We start from the raw sequence: 24,033 nt of genomic DNA, 5'->3' as shown, positions 1-24,033 counted from the left end.
TTTTGCTGCTTTTGTACATGTATTTCGTTCGAGTCAGAACCTCCTTGTCTTAATGCTTAAGGGTTATTCTCGGGCCCCCGCGTTCCTCCTCTTTCCTCCTCTAAGGGGGTCTACCGCATGACTAGCCACATTTTAAGTGAAGAGAGGTCAGGAGAGGGTCCAAACCCCATGACCAGCAATATGAAAGGTCAAGGGGTCTAAATCGCTTGGCCAGCGATAAGCTAGGGGAGGAAGGATTGCCCTGGGGCAAGGTCTTTGTTTCTCCAGTTTTATCTGCTTCTAGGCACCTGGGGCTTTCTGTCCTGGCTGCCTTCTGTACCTGGCCTAGTCGTGCTCTGACCTTGTCTGTCTAACTGCCTGCCACATTTGGACGCTGACAGTGCCTTACAATTTTTTGTTAAAAGCTAAACGTGATGTATTGGTGATAGAAACTGAGATAATTAAGTTTTTAGTAAAAGGTTTTATGTTATTCTGGCTAGATGTCGCTTGGCTATATTTAATATATACTATAGTTGCAAGTGCCAGAGGCTTCCATTTTTTTCTAGTTTTCTCATTTTTTTTCCTCCCCTGTTGTCTTTAAGTGTCTCCAAGGACTCTTAAAAAAATTCTGCCACAAAACTACATAATATAAAATTTACCCTCCCAACACTTTCCAAGCGTACAGCACAATATTGTTAACCACGTGAACATTGCTGTGCACCTGATCCCCAGAACCTCCCGTCCTGAATGACCGAAACTCTACATCCGCTGAACAACAACTCCCTACCCCCCATTCCCTCCAGTCCCTGGTGACCACCATTATACTTTGTGTTTCTATGAGTTTGACGACTTTAGATACTGCATATAAGTCAAATCATACAGTATTTGTCTTTTTGTGATGGGTTTATTTCATTTAACATAATGTCCTCAAGCTTTATCCATGTTGTAGCACGTGACAGGAATTCCTTCTTTTTAAAGGATGGATAGATAATATTCTATTGTATGCATATACCACATTTTTCTTTGTCTACTCATCTGTTGATGGACATTTAAGTTGCTTCTACCTCCAAGAATTTCTCCTTTAAAAAAAATTTTTAATGGATTTTTTTTTTTTTTTTTTTTTGAGAGGGCGGAAGAGAGAGAGAGTGTGAGAGAAACATCGATGTATTTACATTGATTATTGAACCTGCAACCTAGGTATTACCATGCTCGGAAATCGAACCTGTGACCTTTGGTTCACAGGACAACACTCCAACCAACTGAGCCACACCAGCCAGGGCCAAGAATTTCTTCTTAACTAGAGTCTGTTTATTGCAACCATCTCGGTTGTAATCGACTCTTTTTATTCTGGATCCCTGTTGAAGTGGTAGCAGGAGATCAAAGCATTCTATAATCTTTTGATTAAATCTCAGTTTTTTTATTGGACCTGGGTCCATGGGATGTGGCCTATAGAAGTTTCCTTGCCTTTTTTTCTTACTTTACTTGAGGTGGGAAGGCTCGAGGGGGCTGGAGTTGCCTAACCTTCCCTGTCCCCCTGCCAAGTCAGATTGGCTCTGGGACAGCAGTTTCCCTCAGTGGGCAGGCTTTTGTAATGGAGAATGCTTTGGGCACCCTTCAGAATGGTTATATTTTCCCTCTCCCCACCTGAAGTGTGAGATATTTCTTGTATCTTTACTGTGATAATTGGATGGGGTTCCTGGTGATGAAAACCCGTGAAAATAGGGGACCCCTAACACTGGACCCCAGGGTTTTCTCACTCCCAACTAGTCTATGCTTAGCGTCTAACCACTCATCTTAAAAACAAAACAAAACAAAACAAAACAAAACAAAACAAAACAAAACAAAATGAAACTGTTAAGTGTTCCTACCAGTTTATGGCTCCAGCAGCACCTGCTCCAACTGAGCTGACCTTGGCTTTGATGGTCTCTGTTTGCCTCCCTCCAGTTTTCATCATGGAGATTTGTCCTGCCACCTCAATTTTTGACAGATCTAAGAGTAGTTGTTAATTTTCAGTTTGTTTTACTTTTTTTCTTGTGAAGATGGAGTGACAGTTTCTAAGTTGTAGTTGAAACTGGAAGTCATTTTTTTTTTTTTTTTTAAAGATGTATCTTTATTGATTTCAGAGAGAGGAAGGGAGAGGGAGAGAGATAGAAACATCAGTGATGAGAGAGTCATTGATCGGCTGCCTCCTGCACACCCTCGACTGGGGATGGAGCCCACAACCTGGCCATGTGCCCTGACCAGGAATCAAACCCCGATCTCCTGGGTCCTCGGTCGATGCTCAACCGCTTAGCCACCCCCAGCAGGGCAGTCTTCATATTTTTAAATGAAAATATTCAAATATATGAAAAAATACAGAGAATAGAACAGGAATTCTCATGCACCCATTGCTCAGATTCAACGCATACGGACATTTTCCCACATTTGTCAATCTGTTACCGCCTTTTACATTTTTCTTCTTTTAGTCTCTCTGGAAGTAGTTTAAAGCAAATCTTAGATATCAGTTCATTGCTGCACACATCAGTGTGCGGCTCTAAAAAAAAATCAGTTGCTTCTGTTGGCTGTGTTTGCTTATGTAACTTTGCTATTTTAGTATTTAGTTCTTGCTTCATTTTGCTGACAAATTTGATGGCAGAAGCATATTATTTTAAAAATTGGAATGTGGTTTTTAATATTATAATATTCCTAAACCAAGTTTCTATACAAAACAATATTTATAAAAATGTTTATGCAGAAAACACTGTTACTGTACTGGCAATGGCTTGAGCATTTAGATTTTTTAATATGTGTGAGTTGAAGAGATGCTTGACCTTGGACCTTCAACCAGCCTGGCATATTTTAATCCTCCTTCCCTCCCTCCCTCCCTCCCTCCCTCCCTCCCTCCCTCCCTCCCTCCCTTCTTTTTTTCCTTCCTTCCTTTCTCTTTTACAGCCATTTGCTGCCCCCTCAAGGCTCTGTGTTCTTGGCTGACTCAGTATCCCCCTTTCCACTGGTGCTTCGTCAATGCCTGTCTATCTTGCCGTTAGCTCCTGGCCGAAGTGGCCTGTACACACCAGCACCTGCCGCATGCTCTGGCTGTGCCGATGCTGTTTGTTCACCTCAGTGACCTGAACGCGACTCTCCTTACTCACCTGCCCCTCTCTCCTGTTCAATCTGGAGGTTTCATTCCCTCACTAATCGCTGATTCATGACTTACACAGACCTCTCACTTGCCAGCCTCTGAGTACACATACATATGTGTGTACATATATACCCCACTCGTACCATAAGGGACTTAAGGTGACTTTAAAAAATACCTGCAGTCCAACAAGATAAAAAAGTAAGAAAGAAAAAGAGCATTGGCCAGGGAAGAATTGCAAGGACCAGCAAACAAATGTTCCAGGCGAACTTTATAATGCTTAAATAGGATTTCTTAGTTAAGAAAACATCTGAGCTCCGTGGCATCCTTCCTCTTAAAGCGGCATGGGGGGTGATCACAGGACCAGACCTGCTTGCAGCATGCCTTCTGACCCGGCCTCCTGTCGTTCTGGTGGTGGCCAGCAGGAAAGGCGATAAAATGGACCCGTGCACCTGTGCTTAGGACACGTGTGGGACTGGACCTGCTCAAATCAGGCGTGTGTTGAGAGGTGCCCAATGTAGGTATGTAAGGGTGGGTGGGAAGGCATTTTGGAAAGGGGAACAACAGACCCTTAGGAGACACAGCTGAGGCCCTGGAGGCTTCTCTGAAACCCTGTTTTGAGAGTCTTGTTAACATCCCGTCTAGGAACACTGTATCTTCTCAAGCTTAGTGGGCAGCTCTCTTGTAAACAAGCCGTAGAGTGCTGAACAAGAATTATTAGAACAGAGCGCAGGAATCTGCTGGGAGGGAAGCTCTTTGGAAAACAAGGAGCCTTCAGAGAGCCCAAAACTTAACTCTGAAGTGTAGTCAAAGCAGGAGGCAGCTTTGCAAGAGCTGTGAACAGATCGTGGTCAAGAACTCACAAAAGTCGGGTCATAGACATCTTTGAAAATCTGATTACGCTATGAACTCTCACCAAAACGATACGCATGCCAATATGCATGTTAGACTTTGCATACAATTTGAGGGGTTCATGGGCCCCCCTCAGCGTATCCTGTATTCCAGGTTAAGCCCTCTGTTATGGTCAGTCCATTACTTACAGATGTAAGTTTTTATAAAATAAAATACATTTTAAGTAAAAAATAAAGAACTTGCAAAAGATCCTCCACTCCCAGGCCTCAAAATGCCGATGGGTTCGCAGGACTCAGGAAAAAGACCAGATCCCAGCATTCCTGGGCCCCCTCTGTCCTCTAGTGGTTAAATCAAGAAGGGCACACCCAGGAAAACCTGGCATCTCACTCCTCCTTATTGTCTTTCGCGGCAGTTGGCCCACAGGGGTCACTCCAAAACCAAATGGAGGAAGGAAGGAATTCCTCCAGCAGCCCACACCTGGTGTGGGGGACAGCAGCAGAAACCAGGCGCGCCTCCCGAGGCCGGGACTGCAGGACCGGCTGGGCCCAGGCTGGGAGAGCCCAGGAGGAAGGCATCGGCTACGGCAGAACACAGAAGAGATGGCCTCTGGGCCTCGCCTCCCAGATGAGCATCTGCAGAGGGGGAGGGAAGGGCATTCAGACAGAGCACTAGCATTAGAGGGGAATGTGACACCTGTTTGGGGAACAAGAGGGGATTCGGTTGTGGCCAGCAGAGAAGAGGAAATATCTTGAATTTGTTCCAGGTCTGGGGTGGCCCTCAGGTACTACACTACTCTCCGGATTTTTTCTGCTTTTTCAAGATCACGAATCAGAGTCAGGGCCGAATGTAGAATGTGTCCGAGTTCCCTGCTGCCACTCCAGAAGTGGCCATGAGAGGGCGCGTTTCTGCTTCCAGAGCTCGGGTCTTTGGCACAGTAGGCACCACCGGCACCCTGGTGTACCTAGAACCTGCTTGTGGCTGACTGCAGGCTGGTGGTTTGAGTTCCTTGGTGTCCCTGTAACCCCACGTAGGAGAAGTCTGCTCTCCCTCTAAAACATGCGGTGCTTCTGCGAGAGAGGAGAGACTCACGGAGAAGGGGGTCCTGGGCTAGGGAGGAAGAGGGAATCCTTGAAATAGGAGCAGCCCGGCCAGTGTCGATCAGAAGCAAGAACAGAAAGCAGACCCTGCAGCACTGTGTCCAGGGCCATGGAAAGAGCTTTTCCTTGGGAGCCTGGGCACCGCATGTCATTATGTAGATGATGATTATGGGGGAGGGGGGAATCCCACTCCAAATCATCCAGTGAGAAGGAATGGAGGCTGATGTCACAGGCCTCCTGCCACTGCACGCATGCCTCTCTTTTCTGCCAGTCCCTCAGTGTGCTCTCCGGAACAGCACCCCATGACCTTGCAGGGTCATGGCCCACGTGCTTCAGGGGCTGGGGAAGTGATGCAGATGGGTGAGGCTGGGGGTTATCAGAGACTACAGGGAGTAGTGGGGTCCGGTGTGAGCCAGTGTCCTCTTGAAGGCGTTCCAACTCAGAATTGTCAAAATACTGTGCTGGCCTAACAATGCACACCTGCTTATATTTAAAATGCCTGGTCCAGGATGAAGCCTGAAGTTCCTAGCCTGGCTCTGGGGTCCTTTCACAGCTATTCCTGCCCCTTTTCAGCCCCATCTCCCACCTCTCCCCATGCACTCATGCCCTAGCCAGACCCAACGTGCCCAGCCCCTCCACGACCTCTGTCCAGGGCACATGCCCTTTGTCCAGAGACCCCTTCTTCCATCCCACACATCATTCAAGACTCAGCTCAAGCGTGGCTCTCTCCTGCACTGGGCACAGGTACCTCAAAGACTGAGACAGGCCCAGCCTGCGTGGCTCAGTGGTTAAGCATCAACCCATGAGCCAGAGAATCATGGGCACCTGCCCGGGTTGTGGGCTCCATTCCCAGTAGGGGGCGTGCAGGAGGCAATCAATCAATGACTCTCTCATCATTCATGTTTCTGTCTTTCTCTCCCTCTCCCTTCCTCTCTCTGATTGAAAACAATTTTTGAAAAAAGGCCGAAACAGTCAGGACCAACACACTGCTTAACTCCAAGGGGCATCTTCACTTTGGACTCCGCAAGAATGGCACCCCCTATGATGCTGGGAGTTGTGCAACGTTGTCCCTGGGCACAGAGTGGGCACTGAAAGTGACATAAGTTACTGGGGTCACTCTTCTCTGTGGACATCCCCATGGTGAACCGCCAGATGGCGCTCCTCCACCCTTCTGGGGATCCACATTCGCAGGCAGTCCGGTTTGTGGCACTCTCGGATCTCCAGCTGCTCTTTATTCCACCCGGCCTCCGGACCTCCTGAGACTAGTAGAGGCAGGCCCTGAGGTACATTTCTATCCCATTCTGCCCCGCAGCTGGTCCTGACCACCCTAAGGCACAAATGCTTCCCACATGGACAGTGCTGGCTCAAGAAATTGCTACCTGAGTCATCAGACCCTTTCACGATGCTTACGCTGTAAGATCACAGTCCTGCACATCTCACTTGCCGAGACCTGTCCTAGATCTGCCTGTGCCCTCCTGGCTCGGGGAGGTCATGGACTAGGCCTGGCGTCTGGGTGGGCCAGGCAGATGGCATTAACAGAGTGTGACCGGGGGGTTCTGGAAAGACCCCCTCAGCACCCTGAGCCTGTGGGCAGAAGCCGTGTGAGGGCCCCCCACAGCACCGACATCTCCAAGGGACCTGGACATAAGTGATGGGACAGTCATGGCTAAAGGGCCACTCATCTGCCTTGTTTCTTTGTCAGTGGGCAAAGAAAGGGCCGGGGCAGCAGTCTGGTTGGAAGAGGGTGTTCTGTGGGGTAGGGATAAGGGAGGCACTTACAGATTTGACTTGAAGCTTTGTGTGCCTTTTTTTTGTTGTTTTTTTGGTTACTGATTTTAGAGAGGGAGGAAAAGAGAGACAGAGAGAGGAACATTGATCAGTTGCCTCCCATAAGCTCCAGAGATCAAACCCATAACCTAGACCTGTGCCCCAACCGGGGATCGAACCCGCAACCTTTTGGTGCATGAGTCAACTCTTAACCAACTGAGCCACGCTGGCCCGGGCTAAAGCCATTGCTTTTGCAGCTTAATCAAAACATCAACATTTTCTAGAGACTCATTTGTTCACATTTAAGTGAGGATATTATTACAGGTGTTTATTTAGGAGCTCGGTGAAGATTATAGTGGGGAAAGTGTCCCTTGGTACAAACCATGTCCTGGTGACAGGTGTGTTGGTGACCAGAGCTGGTGGAAAGCAAACTCTGATGGGTTTTATCACCCTGTTGGGCCACCCCAGGAAGGAGTGGTCAGCATGGGGTTTCTGAAGACCAAAGGAAGAGAGACTCGCAGGCTGACTCCACAGGAAGTGCATGGGAAGGAAGCGGCAGGCCTGCTTCTTTAGAGAGCCCTGACTAATTTAGCTCCCATTTTATTCAAATCTTGCTCAGTTTCCACCTGTAGAGTTTGCGTCGCATTTCCTGCTAAATTTATTCCTAAACACGTTTTGTGTTTGCTTTCTGTTTGTTAACAATGACTCCAAAACTTAGTGGCTTGAACACAACCATTTTATTCTATCTCATGTATTCTGTAGATCAGGGAATGTTTTTTTTATTGTGGTAAACTGTACATAATAGAAAACTTACCATTTTATTTATTTATTAATTTTTTAAAAAATATGTTTTTATTGATTTCAGAGAGAAGAAGGAAGAGGGAGAGAAACATTAATGATGAGAGAGTCATTGATCGGCTGCCTCTTGCACGCTCCCAACTGGGGATGGAGCCCGCAACCCAGGCATGTGCCCTGACCGGGAATCGAACCACAATCTCCTGGATCCTAGGTCGATGCTCAACCACTGAGCACAATAGCCTGGAAAAAACTTAACATTTTAAGCGTGCAATTCATTGGTGTGAAATACCTTCAAAATGTGTAACCATTACCATGATCTGCACCTCGAACTTTTTCATGCTCTCCAACAGAAACTCTGTGCCTATTCAACAATAACTGCCCCCTCCTCCTCCCTCCTCCCAGCCCCTCTTCCCGGTCCCCGGTAACTTCTATTCTACTTTCTATCTCTATGAATTTGCCTAATATAAGCGAAGGCATACAGTATTTGTCCTTCTGTGTCTGGCTTGTTTCACTAAGCTAAATGTTTTCATGGTTCATCCATGTTGAGGCATGTATCAAAATTTCATTCCTTTTTGTGGCTGAGTAATAGTCCATCCTGTGTACGTACCACATTTTGCTTACCCATTCCTCTGCTGATGGACATTACTGTGAATGATGTTGCCGTGACTATGGGTGTGGAAATGTCTGTTTCAGTTCTGCTTTCAGTTCCTTGGATTTATACTTAGTAGTGGAATTGCTGGGTCTTATGGTAGTTCTATGTTTAATCTTTCGAAACACTCACGAACTGTTTTCCACGTGGCTGCATCATTTTGCATTCTTTGGGTCAGGAATCTGATCAGGGTCATCTGGGCAATTCTGCTCCTTGTGGCATCAATTGAGGTCATGCCATGGTACTCAACTAGCAAATGGGTGGCTTCATCACATACCTGGCCCCTTGGTGGCGAAGCTGTTAGGCTGGGCTCTCCCGGGCCTATGAGGGGACTGCAGGCTGGAGTGCCAAGTAAGCCTGGTCCCCCACCAGGCAGCCTCAGGGAATTGGACTTCTTACCTGGCATGTGGACAGAGCAAGTACCTGAGGGAGCCAGGCAGGAGCTGCATGACTGATCCTCAGAAGTCAGCCGAATTCTGTTGGTTCCGAGCAAGTCACAAGGCCAGTTGCAATTCAAGGTGTGGGGACTTGGACTCCACCTCTTACCGGGAGTGGCCAGGACACACTGAGGAAGAGCATGTGGGATGGGATCTATTATTGCTGAGAATTTGAAAAATACAGTTTGCTAGCGTTTATTTTAAATGAAATCTGCTAGGTATTTTTATTTTTTACTTTATGAATGGCATCCTTTTTTCTTTATATATTCTGATTATTGCTGCAATTGATTTATGTTTATTTTGTGATCTAAATAATCTAATCAAACTCTCAATAATTTTAACATTTACTTGCTATATCTTAGTTTAGATTATTATATTATCTGTAATAATGACATTTTCTCTTTTCCTTTCCAATAATAATGCCTCTTATTTTCTTTTTTTGCTTTGTGGAGATGTCCAGAACAATGTTAAATTGCAGTGGGGCTAATTCACAACTTTATCTCTTTCCTGATTTTAATGGGAATTACCCCAGTGTTTCACCATTAAGTATGTGGGTTGTTAGTATGAACCAGATATTTTTATATTCTATTAAGAAAAAATTCATGTATCATTAGTTACCAAGAACTTTTAAAAATCAGATATAGTTACTGACAATCATGAAAAACAAACTTTTGGGCTCATATCAAGAGAAACAATATATATTTTCCTTTTACCAATTAACATGCTATATTATGACAATAAATTTCCTGATATTGAAATGTCCTTGCATTCTTGTAATGAGCTTTAATAAGCAGCATTGTAGTATTATTTTAATATACTTCTGGATTAAATTTGCTAGCATTTTGTTTAGAATTCTGCAACAATATTCACAGATTTTATTTACAAGATTATTTTGGCTTTGTAAAATGTATTCGTAGGCATCTGTCCTTTTCTAGCTACTGAAACAAATTGTGAGGCACTGAAGTTATTGCTTTCTTGCGGCTTTGAAAGAAATCATCTGTGAAGCCATCTGGGCCTGGCACTCTCAAAGTGGTGCCAGTGTGTGAGCGTGCGTAATGTTTGCTATTCAGTGCGCAAAAGTTTATGGATGTTTTTCAAGTAGCCGACTGCCAATATCAAACACCACTCTTTAATAATGTACTTTTTCAGGCTTGAATTTTACTTTGTTTGACGCGAACACTCTAGTCTTACCTCTCTGACACTGTGGCAGACTTAACTTTACTGAAAAAGAAAAAAAAGATTAAAAATGATTTTGACCCAGTCTAAGAGTCTTTTACAAGGATTAAAAAAAACCCAAATTTATATTTATAGTAAGACAGGATCTCTCTAGTTTTATTTCTGTGTTCTTGAAACTTTCTTTTAAAAAAATGCTTCCTTGTTGAGTCTTGTTTACCATCTTTTCTTGAGTTGCATTTTCTTTCTTTTTTTTGTATTACATAGACTTGAACTCAGCTGCATATAACAGAAAACCCCCTAAAACCCAGTGACTTAAATATCATAGAAGCTTATTCTCCTCCCCCATGAAGAAGTCTGAAAGCAGGCAACTCAGGCCTGGCATAGCGGCTCTGAGGTCCCAGGCTCAGAACTGAGGTTCCTCCCAGCTTCCGCTCCATCGTCCAGCATGTAGTTTGTCTGCCGGCCCCGGGTGGAGGTGGCAGCTGGACTTCTGCATTGTGCGTTCCCTGCTGCTGGCCAGCTCTGTATGGCATGGACTGGCGCCTGGGTCCAGGGAGACAATGCTGCTGGAGTCCAGCTGCCTGTGAGGATGAAACGGGAAATCAGCCTCCAACACTGTGATGGTCAATTTCCTGTGTTAACTTGGTTAGAATATGGTGCCCAGTTATTTGGTCAAACATAGTCTAGATGTTGCTGTGGAGGTATTTTGTATATGTGATTAATATTTACAACTGAAGTTAAGATTACCCCCCCATAATGTGGGTGGGCCTCGCCTGATCAGTTGAAGACATTAAGAGCAAAAATTGAAGTGTCCTGGAAAAGAAGGAATTCTGCTTAAAGTTTCCAACGTGGAGGAGATACCTGACTTGTTCTATAGATTTTGGACACGCTACCTAACCCACAGTCATGTGAATCAACTCCTTAAAATCTCTATTTTCACTTTCTCACACACACACACACACACACACACACACACACACACACACACACACACACATTGTGTCTGTCTGTCTGTCTTTAATCTCAGGACCTTTGCCCAAGAAATGGTTTTTGTCAGAGACATTGGGAATAGGGCCATGATGTCCCCAGGAGTTAAGAGGTTAATATGGGATCTTTATACACCAGTTTAACACATGACTGTGGTGGACACTGATGGGTTTGGGTGCTTAATATCCATTTACACTGTTCTTTTTTTTTTTTTATGTTTTTATTGATTTCAGAGGGAAAAAGGGAGAGGGAGAGAGAGAAATAGAAACATAATGATGAGAGAGTCATTGATTGGCTGCCTCCTGCACGCCTCCGACTGGGGATGGAGCCCACAACCCGGGCATGTGCCCTGACCGGGAATCGAACCTCGATCTCCTGGATCCTAGGTCGATGCTCCACTGCTGAGCCATGCCTGGCCAAGCTACACTGTTCTTAATAATAGTCCCTGATTTTCATTCAGAAATCTTCTCTTTCTTCATTCAGTGTCCCTGTGATTCTCATGAGGCTGAGCCAGTCCTCACTTCAGGGGTAGCATGACAGGTTTACACCGAGCTCTGTCTTCCCTTGTCCTGGCCAGTGTGACTGGGTCAGGGACATGGCACCTGACCTAATTCAGACCAGTGAAAGTTAAGTCCAGGGTTTTTGTTTGAATGGGCTGAAGAGAGGTTCTTTCTTTCTGCTCTTCTTACCCCAGGGAGGAATGTGTTCTCTGAGCTGCAGAGCTGTACTGTCACCGTGAGCGGGGAGGGTCAGCCTGAGAATGATGAAGCAGGGCTGAGAGATTGGGAGAGAGAAACCAGGTCCCTGTGACATCATTTGACTACCTCCATCAGCCACACCTAAAGCAAAATCTTCTCTCTGTGTTTCTCATTTACACAAGTAAATCAATTCTTTTTGCTTAAACCAGGTTGGGTACTATTTTTTTGTTGTTTTTTTGTTTGTTTGTTTTTTTGAATCAAAAAACAAAGAATCCTCATGGTACACATACGCACTCTACTGATTTTTTTCTAAGAACAAGCCAGATCGAATCACCTGGCATCTGAGTAGCAGGAAACAAATAAGGGACAGTGTGGCAGGAGATAACATTTGGACAAAAAATAAGTGACTCAGAGAATAGGTTCTTTTTAGCCACTGATGCGATGCCTCAGATGAAGGTCTTGGGGTTGCACTGGTGCAGGAGTGAGAGTTTTTTTTCAGCAGAATGGCCTTTCTAGAGAATAGAATTTCTCCACAATGTAGAAAAAAGTCTTAGCTATGGTTTGGAGGCTTGGTAACCTTAAACAGCATTCCTGGGGCCAATGCCTAAGTCATTCTGATCTTGTGGACTTCTGTGAAATACATCAATTTAACATTACAGAGATAGACATGCCCGCCACAGAAACTCAGAGTAAATGCTGAAAAAAGCCAGGGCTGAGCCAACAGGGTCATATCTCAGTGTTAAGAGCTCAGAATTTCACTGGGGAGGTAAAAAAAAATAAGATCAGTGCCCTTTTAGATTTAAATCAGAGTACAGAATTCCATGATACCGTGTTTTGTCACTAATCTAGTTAACCTGTGCTTCCACCCAGACTTCGATTAGTGTTAGCTCCGCGGTTTTGCCTGACAGGTTCTGTTAGTATAGATAGTTAGATATTAATAAAGGAAGGAGCAAAGGGAATCAGACATTATTAAGCCTAAAAAACTGGGAAGCTGTATCCAATATTTGGCCTACTACACCAGGAAGCTACAGCTTCACACACTCCCCAGGGAACCACAGGCCTGTTCCCTGCAGATTACTGGGGGGACAGATAGGACAATAAAGGAGAAATTTCTCTGCTGGGTGCAAACCCAGTAGAAGCCAAAATGGCACAGGGGAAGGTGATTCGACTAAGAGGCATGTGCAGTAAGAACTAAGATGGGGACCATAAGGGGGAATGTCTAGCCTGGAAAAAGATCGGTTTGGATAAGGGACACAGAACCGTGGAAGATCTGGGAAATGGACTGGTTAGGGGGAGGCAAGCCCGTGAAAGTTTGGGGAGTTGATTGGCTAGGTTGAAAGGGCGCCTGGTCCTTTCCAAGCCCGAGATAATATAACCCAAGCTTAACAAAGCATCTCTCTCTCTGTAACATATGCTCACCCCATTCGTTGGTGTGTCCTCTCTCCATAGTAACCATGCAGCCCTAATAGCTGCTTGGGGTCTGGTAGCTGCTCGGACTCCAAGCCTGGGCCTGGGCACAGTGCTAGCTGGAGCGCAGATAGGAGGGAACAGACTAAGCTAGCTGAACTGGGACAGAGACATGGACTGAACCAACGGCACGAAATGTCTGGACACTGGCCCTATTTCTGGGCCCAATGAAGACAAGACTGGACTTTCCCACAGTGGGACAGAGCTGAACCTGGGACAGCCCGTGTGTTTACTTCAACTTCAATCAACTTCACTATGCCACAGCCTCCCATACATGGGTCCCTGGAATGCTTTCCTTGCCTCTCCATGAAAGAAACCCATTTCCACTGTCAACAGTTCTATCAAACTATGATGTCTTGCAAGTTCATCCTACCCTTCCCAGAGACACCCACATTATCAGGTTCTTGTTTTACTATCTTTCTGTACAATGTCTTGGCCATTAAATTAATTTGTAATACTTATTTGGGAACTGTAAAATCTCTCTCTGAAGCAGTCACGTGTTTCCCAGTGTACTCTCTGGGCAATGCCCTGCTTAAACGATGCTATGGTCTTCCTTTCTGGAACTCATAGCGTAGAAACAAAGTTACATAGACCAGTTAAGTTTCTGTTTGTCAGATGACGCTTTCTGTAATTGCCCACACGATCTGAAGTTTTACTAATTCTCCATCTGCAAAGACTTTTGTTTCTGCCCTGGTTTCTTATCCTCACAAGTCAGTGGTATGCCAGAGCACTAGCTTGCAACAGCCCAATTGTAAAATTTTCAGAAGATAGTAAAGCTGGTTAAGTGCTAGACAGCTAGAAATTGGCAATATTTACACCACAGAAATTGGCAAATGCTACAAATCCACTCCTACCCACCTCTACCCTGAACTGAGAGCTGGTTGTTAAACATTTACCAGCATACCACTATATACCGATCCTTCTCTGATTTAAGTCCTCATTACCTCCCGCCTGGACTATTAAAATATCCTGCTAACCAGTATCTCTGCACTCAGACTCTTCTCATTCCAGATGATCATTGTAGAATACTTTTGAGTACAAGTAACAGAAAATCCAACTACAAATTTCTTAAATACAAGGAAATGTATTATTTCACATGACAAAAAGTTCATAGATAAGGCACTTTCAGGAAAACTCAGCAGCTCAAAAGCTCATCAAGTACTTAGATTCTTTTAATTTTTCAGCTTTACCAATCTCCGAATGTTGGAATTTACCTTCATGGTGTCAAGATGACTGTCATGGTTCAAGTACCACACCCTCACACAGTGATGTGTGTGACTTTTCCTTATGTCTTTCACAAAGAGCAAATACAATCTTCCCAGAAATCCCCTAGCAGGCTTGGGAAGAATTGTAACCCACACCTATTCTTAAATCAATCACTGCAAGGGTAATGGAATTACCACGATCAGATCAGACCACCGGTTCCCAATCCTTCAGAAACAACATCTTTTGTAGCAAATATTTTATTTCCTGAAATGGAAAAAAAAGATAATGTAACCTACCCACACAATACTTTATTATTTTTATTTTTTTAAATATATCTTTATTGATTTCAGAGAGAGGAAAGGAGAGGGAGAGAGAGATAGAAACATCAATGATGAGAGAGTCATTGATCAAGCCTGCAACCGGGCATGTGCCCTGACCGGGAATCGAACCCCGATCGCCTGCATTCTAGGTTGACGCTCAACCGCTGAGCCACGCCCGGCCGGGCCCCACACAATACTTTAAAAACATAATTCAATACAAACCCTAAATGGAATATAAAAGTGAAATAAAGAAAGATAATTTTCTGCCCTGGCTGGGTGGCTCAGTTGGTTGGAGTGTTGTCTCGTACATCAAAAGTTTGATTCCCAGTCAAGGCACATACCTAGGTTGTGGGTTTGATCCCCCATCGGGGTGCATACGGGAGGCAACCAATCAATGTTTCTCTCTCACATCGATGTTTCTCTCTCTCTCCCCCTTCCTCTAAAATCAATTAAAAAATATCCTTGGGTGAGTATTAAAAATAAAGATACTTTCCAAAGAATTGTATGTATTTGCATTTCAACATATACGATAAACTGTATTAAAAGTCCCCATCATTTCCTGCCTTCCTTATAACAGACTTATACACCTTGGCCTGATGGCATGTGACTTGCAGTGCCTCACCCAACTGATGTCAGGCTTGCTTTATGATTTGCTTTGGCTCAGGTAACGTGAATGGAAGTGCCCCATCTGAGAAGAACTTGGAAAGCACTGCACAGCTCTGCCATTCCTCTTTCCTTCTGCCATAGCAATAGCACGTCCCAGATAGGGCTGTGAGTATTCTGTGAGTAGCGTGTTGTAGTGAAGGAGAAATAGAAGAGTTTTTTCTGCACACCTGGTGTGAGGAGTGAAGTGAGGGTAGAGAAGAGAGACACAGGCATGCGGTTTTTATTCAGGGGAATTGACAGGAGAAGGCGGGGAGCCCAATTATCTAAGGAGAAGAGGTGTTTTCCTGAGGGTGAGAGTAGAAGGGTAGGAGAGCGATCTGGGGGATTGGAAAGTGTTGGGAAGAGAGGTTGGGTCCTCGTTTTACTCTGGACCACACATACTCCCTGAGGTGTCCTCTGTTTCCCCAGCACATAGAGCAGTAAGTGGTACATACTGAAGGGGGGAGGGGAGGCAGAGAAAAGAGAAAGAGTGGGCCCGGGGTGCTTCAATGCTCTCTGATGCTCCAACTCCTGGTTCTGGTGCTGTCTCCAGTATGATTCCCATGTGATCCCTTGGGATCAATCACAGATGGGGCCTAGGGAGGTGGCTCTCTTGGCCAATGCTTGGATTTCTGGTCCTATCTTCTGGGGTTTAACATGTCTAGAACTGCACACTTGCATATAGCTCCAGAGCCGGGATAGGTTGGGGAAGAACAGAGCTACCTTATAAATCAATGTGACATGATAAGATTTCTGAAATAATGCACCCCCTCGCCTATCCGCATCCCCTTTCCCCACCTGTCCTGGTGCCATCCAATTGGCTCACTGTCTTAGAGTGAAACAATGGAGGTCTCCTCCTAACTTGTGTCTTCTTAAATTCTTAGGAAGAACAAGGCTCTCATCAGTGCTCACAACCTCAGAACAGAGAGGATTTCCTTGGGAGGGGCTGAGAAAGTCATGGGAATCTTCTGAAGATACAAGGAGATGGAGCTCTGTAGCTGCTGTCTGGTGTAAGTCCATTGGGGTTGAGGAGTCTGTGGGGTCTGAGGGAAGAGGGCCTGTGATTTACATCCAAGATGGAGTCCTGGAGAGGAGGTTGGGTCCAGAAGAGGCCTTAAATGTGGTGTGCCCAGGCAGGACACTGAGGGACCATGAGGGGCACCTACGGAGCTGGGGGGAGGACCCCTCAGTAATCAACCTTGCAACAGTTTCAAGGACTTCAAGATTTGCCTTCTCCATCTCCTGCCCTCTCACACCTCATCTCCCTACTTCTTACTAACTCCACTCCAGCTTTTTGTTCATCCTGTGTTCAGCACATTCTTTCTTTCTTTGTCAAAGCCTTATCACATTCTTTAGGTCTTGGTTGCAACCCCCAGCCCCTCCACCTCCTTCCTGTCTTGACCACCCTCATGACCATCTGATTGAAAATTGTAGTGGCATTCCCAATCCCTCCCCACGCCAGCACTCCTAGCCTATAATCAGTAAAAGCTCCAGGGGCTTGTTGCACAACAGCCACTAAGGCACAACAGCTACTAAGTTGTCAGCCACTAGTTGAGTGACAGGAGTTGGGGCAAGAAAAATGACTTTATTTGGAAAGCCAGCAAGTCAAGAAGATGGTAGAGACTAGAATCCTAAAGAACCACCTTGAAAAAGTAAAGAATTCAGGCTTCTTTTATGCCATGGGGAAGAAGAAAATGAGAGGGGTTTTAGGTCAGGAGGTGATTGATGACCAGACTTCTGGATTCCAGCAAGGGTTGGAGGCGGGGATGGTGAAATTTCGCTTTTGGTCAACAAACCCTGGTTGCCATGGTCCTAGTCACCAAGTTCCTGTAAGACTTTTGATAAAGTCATGATTTTTGCACATACCTTCCTTATCTCCTTGGGGAAATAGTTTTGAGCTGGGAGGTTGTTTCAGTAATTTCTGTTACAGGTTAGATTCCTTTAATGATTCGAGTATCTGTGCAGCACTAAGCGTAAGTTGCTAACCAACATGTTATGCAAATTCGGCAGGCTTGAGCAGGTGGAGTCAGAAACAGTCGGATTATTTGATTCTATTGTAAACCCCTTACGCATCATCTTCCTCCGAAGTTCTCACCACTGGCTATAAGGCTGTAGTGATTTCTTGTTTCCTTTTCTTTAACCTCCCAAAAATAGACCCCAACAGGGTCAACTACAAATATGCTTGAAGTAGTGAACCTCCATGAAATGCTTGACACAACAGGATGTTCCCAACATTAAGCTATAGGCTCTCCAGAAGCACACCCTTGGCCCCAAATTCTGGCTTCACTACTCACTAGCCGTGTGACTTTAGCAAATCCCTAGTCTCTTTGAACCTGAGTTTCCCCATCTATAAAATGGGGTAACGGACATATTGCCAACTAATAGAGTTTCTGAAATTAAAGTTCCTAGCACGATGCCTGGTCAATAGCAGACTCAGGAAAGGGTAGAACCCCCTCCCCGCTCCCAAGGCTCACCGCTTACCCTCCAAAGCACAGGCCTGTCAAATTACTCCTTTATGCAAAACAGGCAGTGGCTCCCTCAGCCTAGGTGTCCCCAGACTCTGGTCTGCTATGGCTGCCTGTCTCACCCATTGGATTTTAGACTGCACCTCATTTGAATTAGCTTCACCCAGTGTCCAGCCTCTTATGGTCAGACAAAAATGGGACAAACCCCTAAGTAATCTGTCCATTCCTCCCTCCTTAAAAATGAAACTCCCCCTCAGGAGTCACAAGCCTGTTTGTTCTGCTCCAGCATGCCCTGCAGCCCCAGGCACTCCCCTCCCCCTCAGCTAGGTCCCTTAGGGCTGGCCTCCCCTCTCCCCCTTTGGTTCAGAGGGTGGGACCCTGCGGGGCTGTGCAGCCAGGGCCGCCCCTCCCTCATCCCCACCCTTCCCGCTGATCCCAGTCCAGGACTTCCTGAGGGCTAACCCCTTTGTGGAAGGCTCTGAGCCAGGGCTAAAGCCAGGCTCCCCATTACAGCACCCCTTTTCCAGATACCGGTTACTCGAGGTCTGATGGCCCTGCTCTTGGTCGCCTGGATCCCGCCTTTTTGTTCTAATGCCTCCCCTTTTCAGTTCCAGGAGAAAAGTGTCTCGGAGGCTTTCTGACCTCGCGCCCTGTCCCAACATCCCAGATTTTGTCTTTTCCCCTCGGACTTTCTAAAATCACTGGTTCTCTCCGGCGTCAATCAGCTTTGAGGCGGCCAGAGGGGAAACCGTGGGACTGTAACAGCTTCTCAAAAACAAGCCCTGCTCTTCTGGAGAAGCATTTTCCAGAACGACTGGAGTTACATGTTACACGGATTGCAGCAGAAGCAGGGTAATTAATACTCATGAAATCTCTCGGAGGAACAGGTGGAGTGGAAATTAAAAGGGCCCCGCCGCGCCAGCCGTCTGCGCTCCCCTCCCGCCCCGCAGCAGGAAGTCCGGCTTCCGCGCCCGGGCTTTGCCGCAGCAGCGCGGCCCACGCACACCCCACGAGACTCAACACAGGCCAGTCATGCCACGAGGTGTGTTTTATTTCGTTAATCATACAAATAATTGTCTACAGTATCCCAGGGCAAACCGGAGAATTTGGCAGTCCGATTAGGGGGGCGGGGAGGGGGGTCCCCTCGGAGACCCACAGGCCGGTAGCATGGGCGCGGCGTGTCCGGATTCACAGTGCAGTCTGTCGCTCGTGTCCATCTGGCAGGTGGCTTTTTCTCCACGTCACGACTGGAGTCCCAAAGATGATGGGGGTGGGGAATCCTCCAGGTCCTTAGGAGATTTCACTCCGCTTCTCCTGCTCGATGGCTGTGGAGAGCAGAGAGCGGGCCCTGGGGTGTGAGGACGGACACCCTGCAACCCCCCCAAACCTGGTGTGGACCAGGACCCACGAGGAGTGGGGATTTGGAGGCAGGCTTGGGGCTGGGGGACGGCGCTTTGTTAAGAGAGAGGGGCCCGGGGCCGCCCAAAGCAGCGTCCACGGGGTGGGGGCTGGGCGGCGCGGAGGCGGGGGCGCACTCACTCTCTTTGGTCGGCAGGGTGTTCTTCTCCTGGGTCTCCGTCTTCTTCAGTTTCGCCTTATCGAAGCTGGCGATTTCCCCCATGTCGGGCTTGTCTGCCATTTTCTTAAAACGATCCTAACGGGCAAACAGAGGCAGCTGGCCGGAGCCGGGGCCCGGCGCTGCCCTCCGCGCTCCCCGCCCGCGCCTCCCGACGTGGCGCTCCAGCCGGCGTTCCCCGCAGCCGCGAGGCCACGGAGCCGGCGCGTCCCGCACCCTCTCCGCAGCCCCAGGGCGTGGCCGGTCGGCGGGGACTCCGGCCGGGAAAGGGCGCCTGGGCGGCGACAGCGCACATTCTCGGACCCGGCTCGGCGCCCCTTCCCCCCGCCCACCGAAGGACTCCCCACCCCGAAGGACCCCCGCCGCCAGCAGCGCTCACCTTGGCCTTCGCTCCCAGACGGGGTCTTTAGCTCCCACTCGGGTCGCTGCAGCAAGAGACAAAAGAGCGGCGCCCGCCCCTCGCCTTTTATACGCCGCGCCCCGCCCCGCCCCTCGGCCGCCGCAGCGGGGGCGGTGCAGTCGGGGGCGGGCGCTGCGCGGGCTGCTCGCTTCCCGCCGCGCCCTCCGAGGTACCCGGCGGGGCTGGGCGCGGCCCTTCCGGCCCCTGAGGCCCGGTGGCCCCCGGCACCTTTTGCACCTTACTCCTCGCACCCCGCGCACCCCCCGGCGTGGAGGCCGCAGGTGCCACCAGGGTGGTCGCTGGGCCTTCGGTTTTCTTTTGGGGCTGCACTGCCCTCCCCGGGAATTGGCTGCTCACCCGCAGAACTGCTCATCCCGCACTGCTCACCCGCAGAACGAGCGTGGGGGGCCGGGGGAGCTGTGTGTGTGTAGTTGTGGGTGTGCAGGCTTGCACGAGCGCTCAGCTGCATTTCCTGCTCGCAGGAGACGCGCACCCCACCCTGGCGCAGTGGTCTCGCGCCTAAAGAATCGGAGCAGCGGGTCCTGGAGATGAAGAGACCAGGGATGGGAGGGGGAGACAGATAATATGCAGCTCTTTGCTCAGCTTGGGGGCTGGTTATCTTCTCTTCGGCCTCTCCCTTCCCTGAGCTGGGCTGCGCCGGCGGGAGTGGCGGCGGGGGCTCCCCAAAAGCTTGTTGCAATACTGTCTGAAGGCTGGTCGTGGGAGTAGGCTGTCCCGAGAGGGCTCGCTCGCGGTGTACCTTCTCAGGCCTCCCAGGAACACTCTGTCCGAGGGTGCGGTTTTCCTCCTTGCTTTTAACCTTGAAGATAACCCTACAAACGGTCTCGTTTTTCTTATTAACCCATTATTGGAGTGGTATAAGGCAATTATTCAAATCTTTCTTAGAAAAGTTGTGTTTTCAGCCTGTGCAACATCTTTAGATACGAAATTCCACGGATTACCAACCCAGGGGGTGAAGCTGGTCATTGTTTCATTTGTCCTGAACTTTCCTTTTTTCAGGTGTCAAGGAGTGTTGCCAAGCTCTTTTAAAGTGGCCTTTGGTGGAAACATCCTAAATTCTGCCTGGTGCCTTCCTGATTTTATCTGCTTTTCCACATTCCCTCAGTGTGTTTGGAGCAGAAGGAAATAAATTTGGGCTTATGCGTTTGATATACCAAACTCTGAGTGACCTTTGGCAAGTCTTCTCCTGCACCTCAGTTTCTCCATCTGTAAAATAGCTTTGGCAAAAAGCTTAAATAAGATCAAGAACAGGCGTAAGTGGAAGCTTACTATGGCAGCACTGTTAGAAGGCCGTACTCACACTTGATTAGTGTATCATTCCACTACTGCCCACCATGCTGTGTAACAAACTACAAGATTTAGCTTAAAACAACAATCGTTTATTCTTGCCCATTCACCTGCTGCTGGGTTGAGCTAGGCTGGGCATGGCTTCTAGCTGCTGGGTGAAACCAGGTCTGCTCCTCAGGCGGCTTCTCTTCTGGACCAGGATCTAACTGGAGCTTGTTCTTTTCAAGGTGATGGCAAAACAGCAAGAGGGCTTAAACAATAAAGATTAAAAAAAAAAAAAAAGTAGTTCAAAAGGACACAAATGTTTGGAATTAATTCCAACACAAACTAATATAATGTTATATGTCAATTTTAGCTCAATAATTACAGAAAGAACAATGACCAAGTTATTAGTTTCATCCAATCCCATAGGTACCTTTTAATGTAAAATGTACTAAGATAATAAATCACCACAGTCAATTCAGAAAACAAAACGAAACAGCAAGAGGGCTGTAGCACAGAAGAGTGTAGAAGTATTGAAGTATGTCATGGCACCTCATGTCTGTCTACATCCCAGTGGCCAAACTCACCATCAGTGGAGTGGGCAAGTATATTCCACCCATGGTGGGAGAGGGAGGGGAATGAACCTTCCCTGACGTGCAGTTCAGCTTCACAGTCAGGGCAGGCTAGCTGTTGTAACAAACAGCCCCCAAAGTGTCTTAATGCAATAAAAGAGTATTTCCCATTCATACAGCAACGTTATAGACCTATGTTTCTGGTCAGTATATATGTAGTGACTCAGGCACCCAGGCCCCTTCTCTCTTGTCACTCTGCCTTCCTTTAGGTATTTACTCCATCCAGCCAGTGAATGGAAAAAGAAGACATTTAGAGTGTTGCACTAGAGTTTTTATAATCCAGGCTGGGAAGTAGTCTCCATTACTTCTGCCCTCATCTCTTAGGCCAGGACTCAGTCACATGGTCTCACCTACCCGCAAGCAATGCTGGGAAATGTAGTCAAGCTGTGCACCCAGGAGTAAAAGAAAGCAGCGTTGGGTGGGCTTGGAGCAGCTTCTGTCGTACAATATTGAAGGATCTGCCAAACTGGAGCAGGAAACTCTCCAGACATCCAGAGACATTGACTCTGAAGGGTCTCCCTGGCACTTGATTTCTTTTCAGAAGCCATGCCAAACATTAGGTAGGTGTTACCTTCCTGGGCACCACTTTTTGCTTGACTATGGAAATACTGAACTGTTCTAATGTGGACGCACAGTGAACCCCAATTCCAGCCTCCTTTCACTCGGGAAACAGAGGAATCTGTTTCTTCTGGATATAGCTATGGAGACACACATTTCAAACATACCAAGCATGCTGGATTCCCAAAGGAGCTTTAAGTGAACTTGCAGACATTGTTTTCTCACTCAGTGCAGCTCTGCAGCCCATCCCTAAGAAAGCTGGCAGCCTCCTTAGCATTTGCTGCTTAAGAACAATGGTGATAGAAAAAAGACATTTTGTAACTATATATGGTGAAGCAGGTTAACTAAACTTATTGCGGTGACCATTTCTCCGTATATACAAACACTGAATTAGTATGTTGTACGCCTGAAACTAATATAATATGTCAAGTATAGCTCAATAGTAACAAAAAGAACAATGTCAAATTATTAGTCTCACCCACTAATAATAATAATTAGTCTCAATTATTAGTGGTTTTAAAATTTTCTTTGACACTCCTCCCACCATTTCTTTTCTTTTTCTGATCTTCCACCATTTGTGGAGTACAGACTGTCCTTCATGCCTGTCTTCTAGTGACTAAAATGTGACAGAAGCTATGCTTTTTGGCTTATGAGGGTGGGTGGTAAAAGGCCACAAGGTTCTGACCTGACTCTCTCCGGGTGCCTCCACGCTCTGAGGAAACCAAGCCACTTGTAGGCCTTCCAGCCACATCCTCAGCTGAGATCTGAGCCCACAGCCAGCATCAGCCACTCAACATGCAAGCAGGCGAGCCTTAAGCTTCAAACTGCCCTGGCTTATGCTGAGTGGAGCAGACACAGAGCTGTCCCTGGCCAAACTGCAGATTCATGAGCAAAATCAATGCTGTAGTTGTTTTAAGTTACTAAGTTTTGGGGATGTTTTGTTATGTAGCAGCACATAATGGGAACACCAAGAGATGGAAGAATCATAACTTAGTGGTGCCAGGGTCTCAGGTCCCGCTTGGGGATTCTTCCTAAATATCTTCCGTAATACTCAGACATAGATTTATTCAATAAACGTTTATCGAATGCCCCCATAGTATCTGGCAGTGTTCTGGATACAGAAGATAGACAGATGATGAGACTCTCCAAACTTGCTGTAAATCAGTAGTTTTCAAACGTTTTTGACCTTGACAGTCCCTCCCCCCACTCCCCGCCCGAAGAAGAACACGAAATACATTCCACACTGTGACCAAGTGCTTACAGGAGCAAATACAAATGAAACAAGAGTTTCACCAGAACAACACTCTCTTACTCAGAGATGGACTCTAACTTTTTTTATTCTATTCTACTCCTTTTTGTTTTTAAAACCTTATTTCTTTGAAATAATTAATAGACTCATAAGAAGTTGCAAAGAAAGTACACTCAGGTCCCCTGTGTACTCAGTGGTGACATTTCACATAACCCTAATGCAGTATCAAACCAGGACATGGACATTGGTGCAACCTGTAAATCATTTCCAGATTTCATCTATTATCAGGTGCACTTTTGTGTGTATGTGTGCGCGTGTATGTGTGGTTCCATGCAAGTTTATCACATGTACGAAGTTGTGCAACCACCACAATCCAGATGCAGACCTATCCCACCACCACAAAGAAAGTTCCTCCTGCTACCCCTTCAGAGTTTCACCTACCACCTCACCCCCACCCAGAACCCCTGGCCACCACTGTTCTGTTCTCCATCTCTGAAATTTTGTCTAAAATTGGCTTTTCCCACTCAGCATAATGTTCTTGAGATCTGTTCAAGTTGGGTGTATCGGTAGTTGATTCATTTTAATTTCTGAGTATACCCGTGGTATGAATGGGCCGCCTAAAGAAGGCCATTTTGACCGTTTCTGGCTTTTAGCTGTTAAAAAGAAT

At 46.8% G+C, this 24,033-nt stretch overlaps 1 protein-coding gene across 1 annotated transcript; it reads right to left on the bottom strand.

Annotated features, from left to right (window-relative positions):
* Positions 1-18,691: 18,691 nt before the first annotated feature.
* On the bottom strand, positions 18,692-19,700 carry TMSB10 (thymosin beta 10). The gene is made up of 3 exons (XM_081156407.1): positions 19,617-19,700; positions 19,201-19,315; positions 18,692-18,986 (listed from the first exon to the last, which is right to left on the bottom strand). Exons 2-3 carry the CDS (start codon positions 19,298-19,300, stop codon positions 18,952-18,954), a joined length of 135 nt encoding a protein of 44 aa, XP_081012533.1. The 5' UTR covers positions 19,301-19,315; positions 19,617-19,700; the 3' UTR covers positions 18,692-18,951.
* Positions 19,701-24,033: the final 4,333 nt, after the last annotated feature.

Source organism: Miniopterus schreibersii (assembly GCF_964146895.1).
Source record: "Miniopterus schreibersii genome assembly, chromosome: 13".
In the NCBI taxonomy this organism is placed as follows: Eukaryota; Metazoa; Chordata; class Mammalia; order Chiroptera; family Miniopteridae; genus Miniopterus; species Miniopterus schreibersii.
Note: the sequence above shows the minus strand (reverse complement) of the source record. Positions and strands in the feature narration are given on the sequence as shown.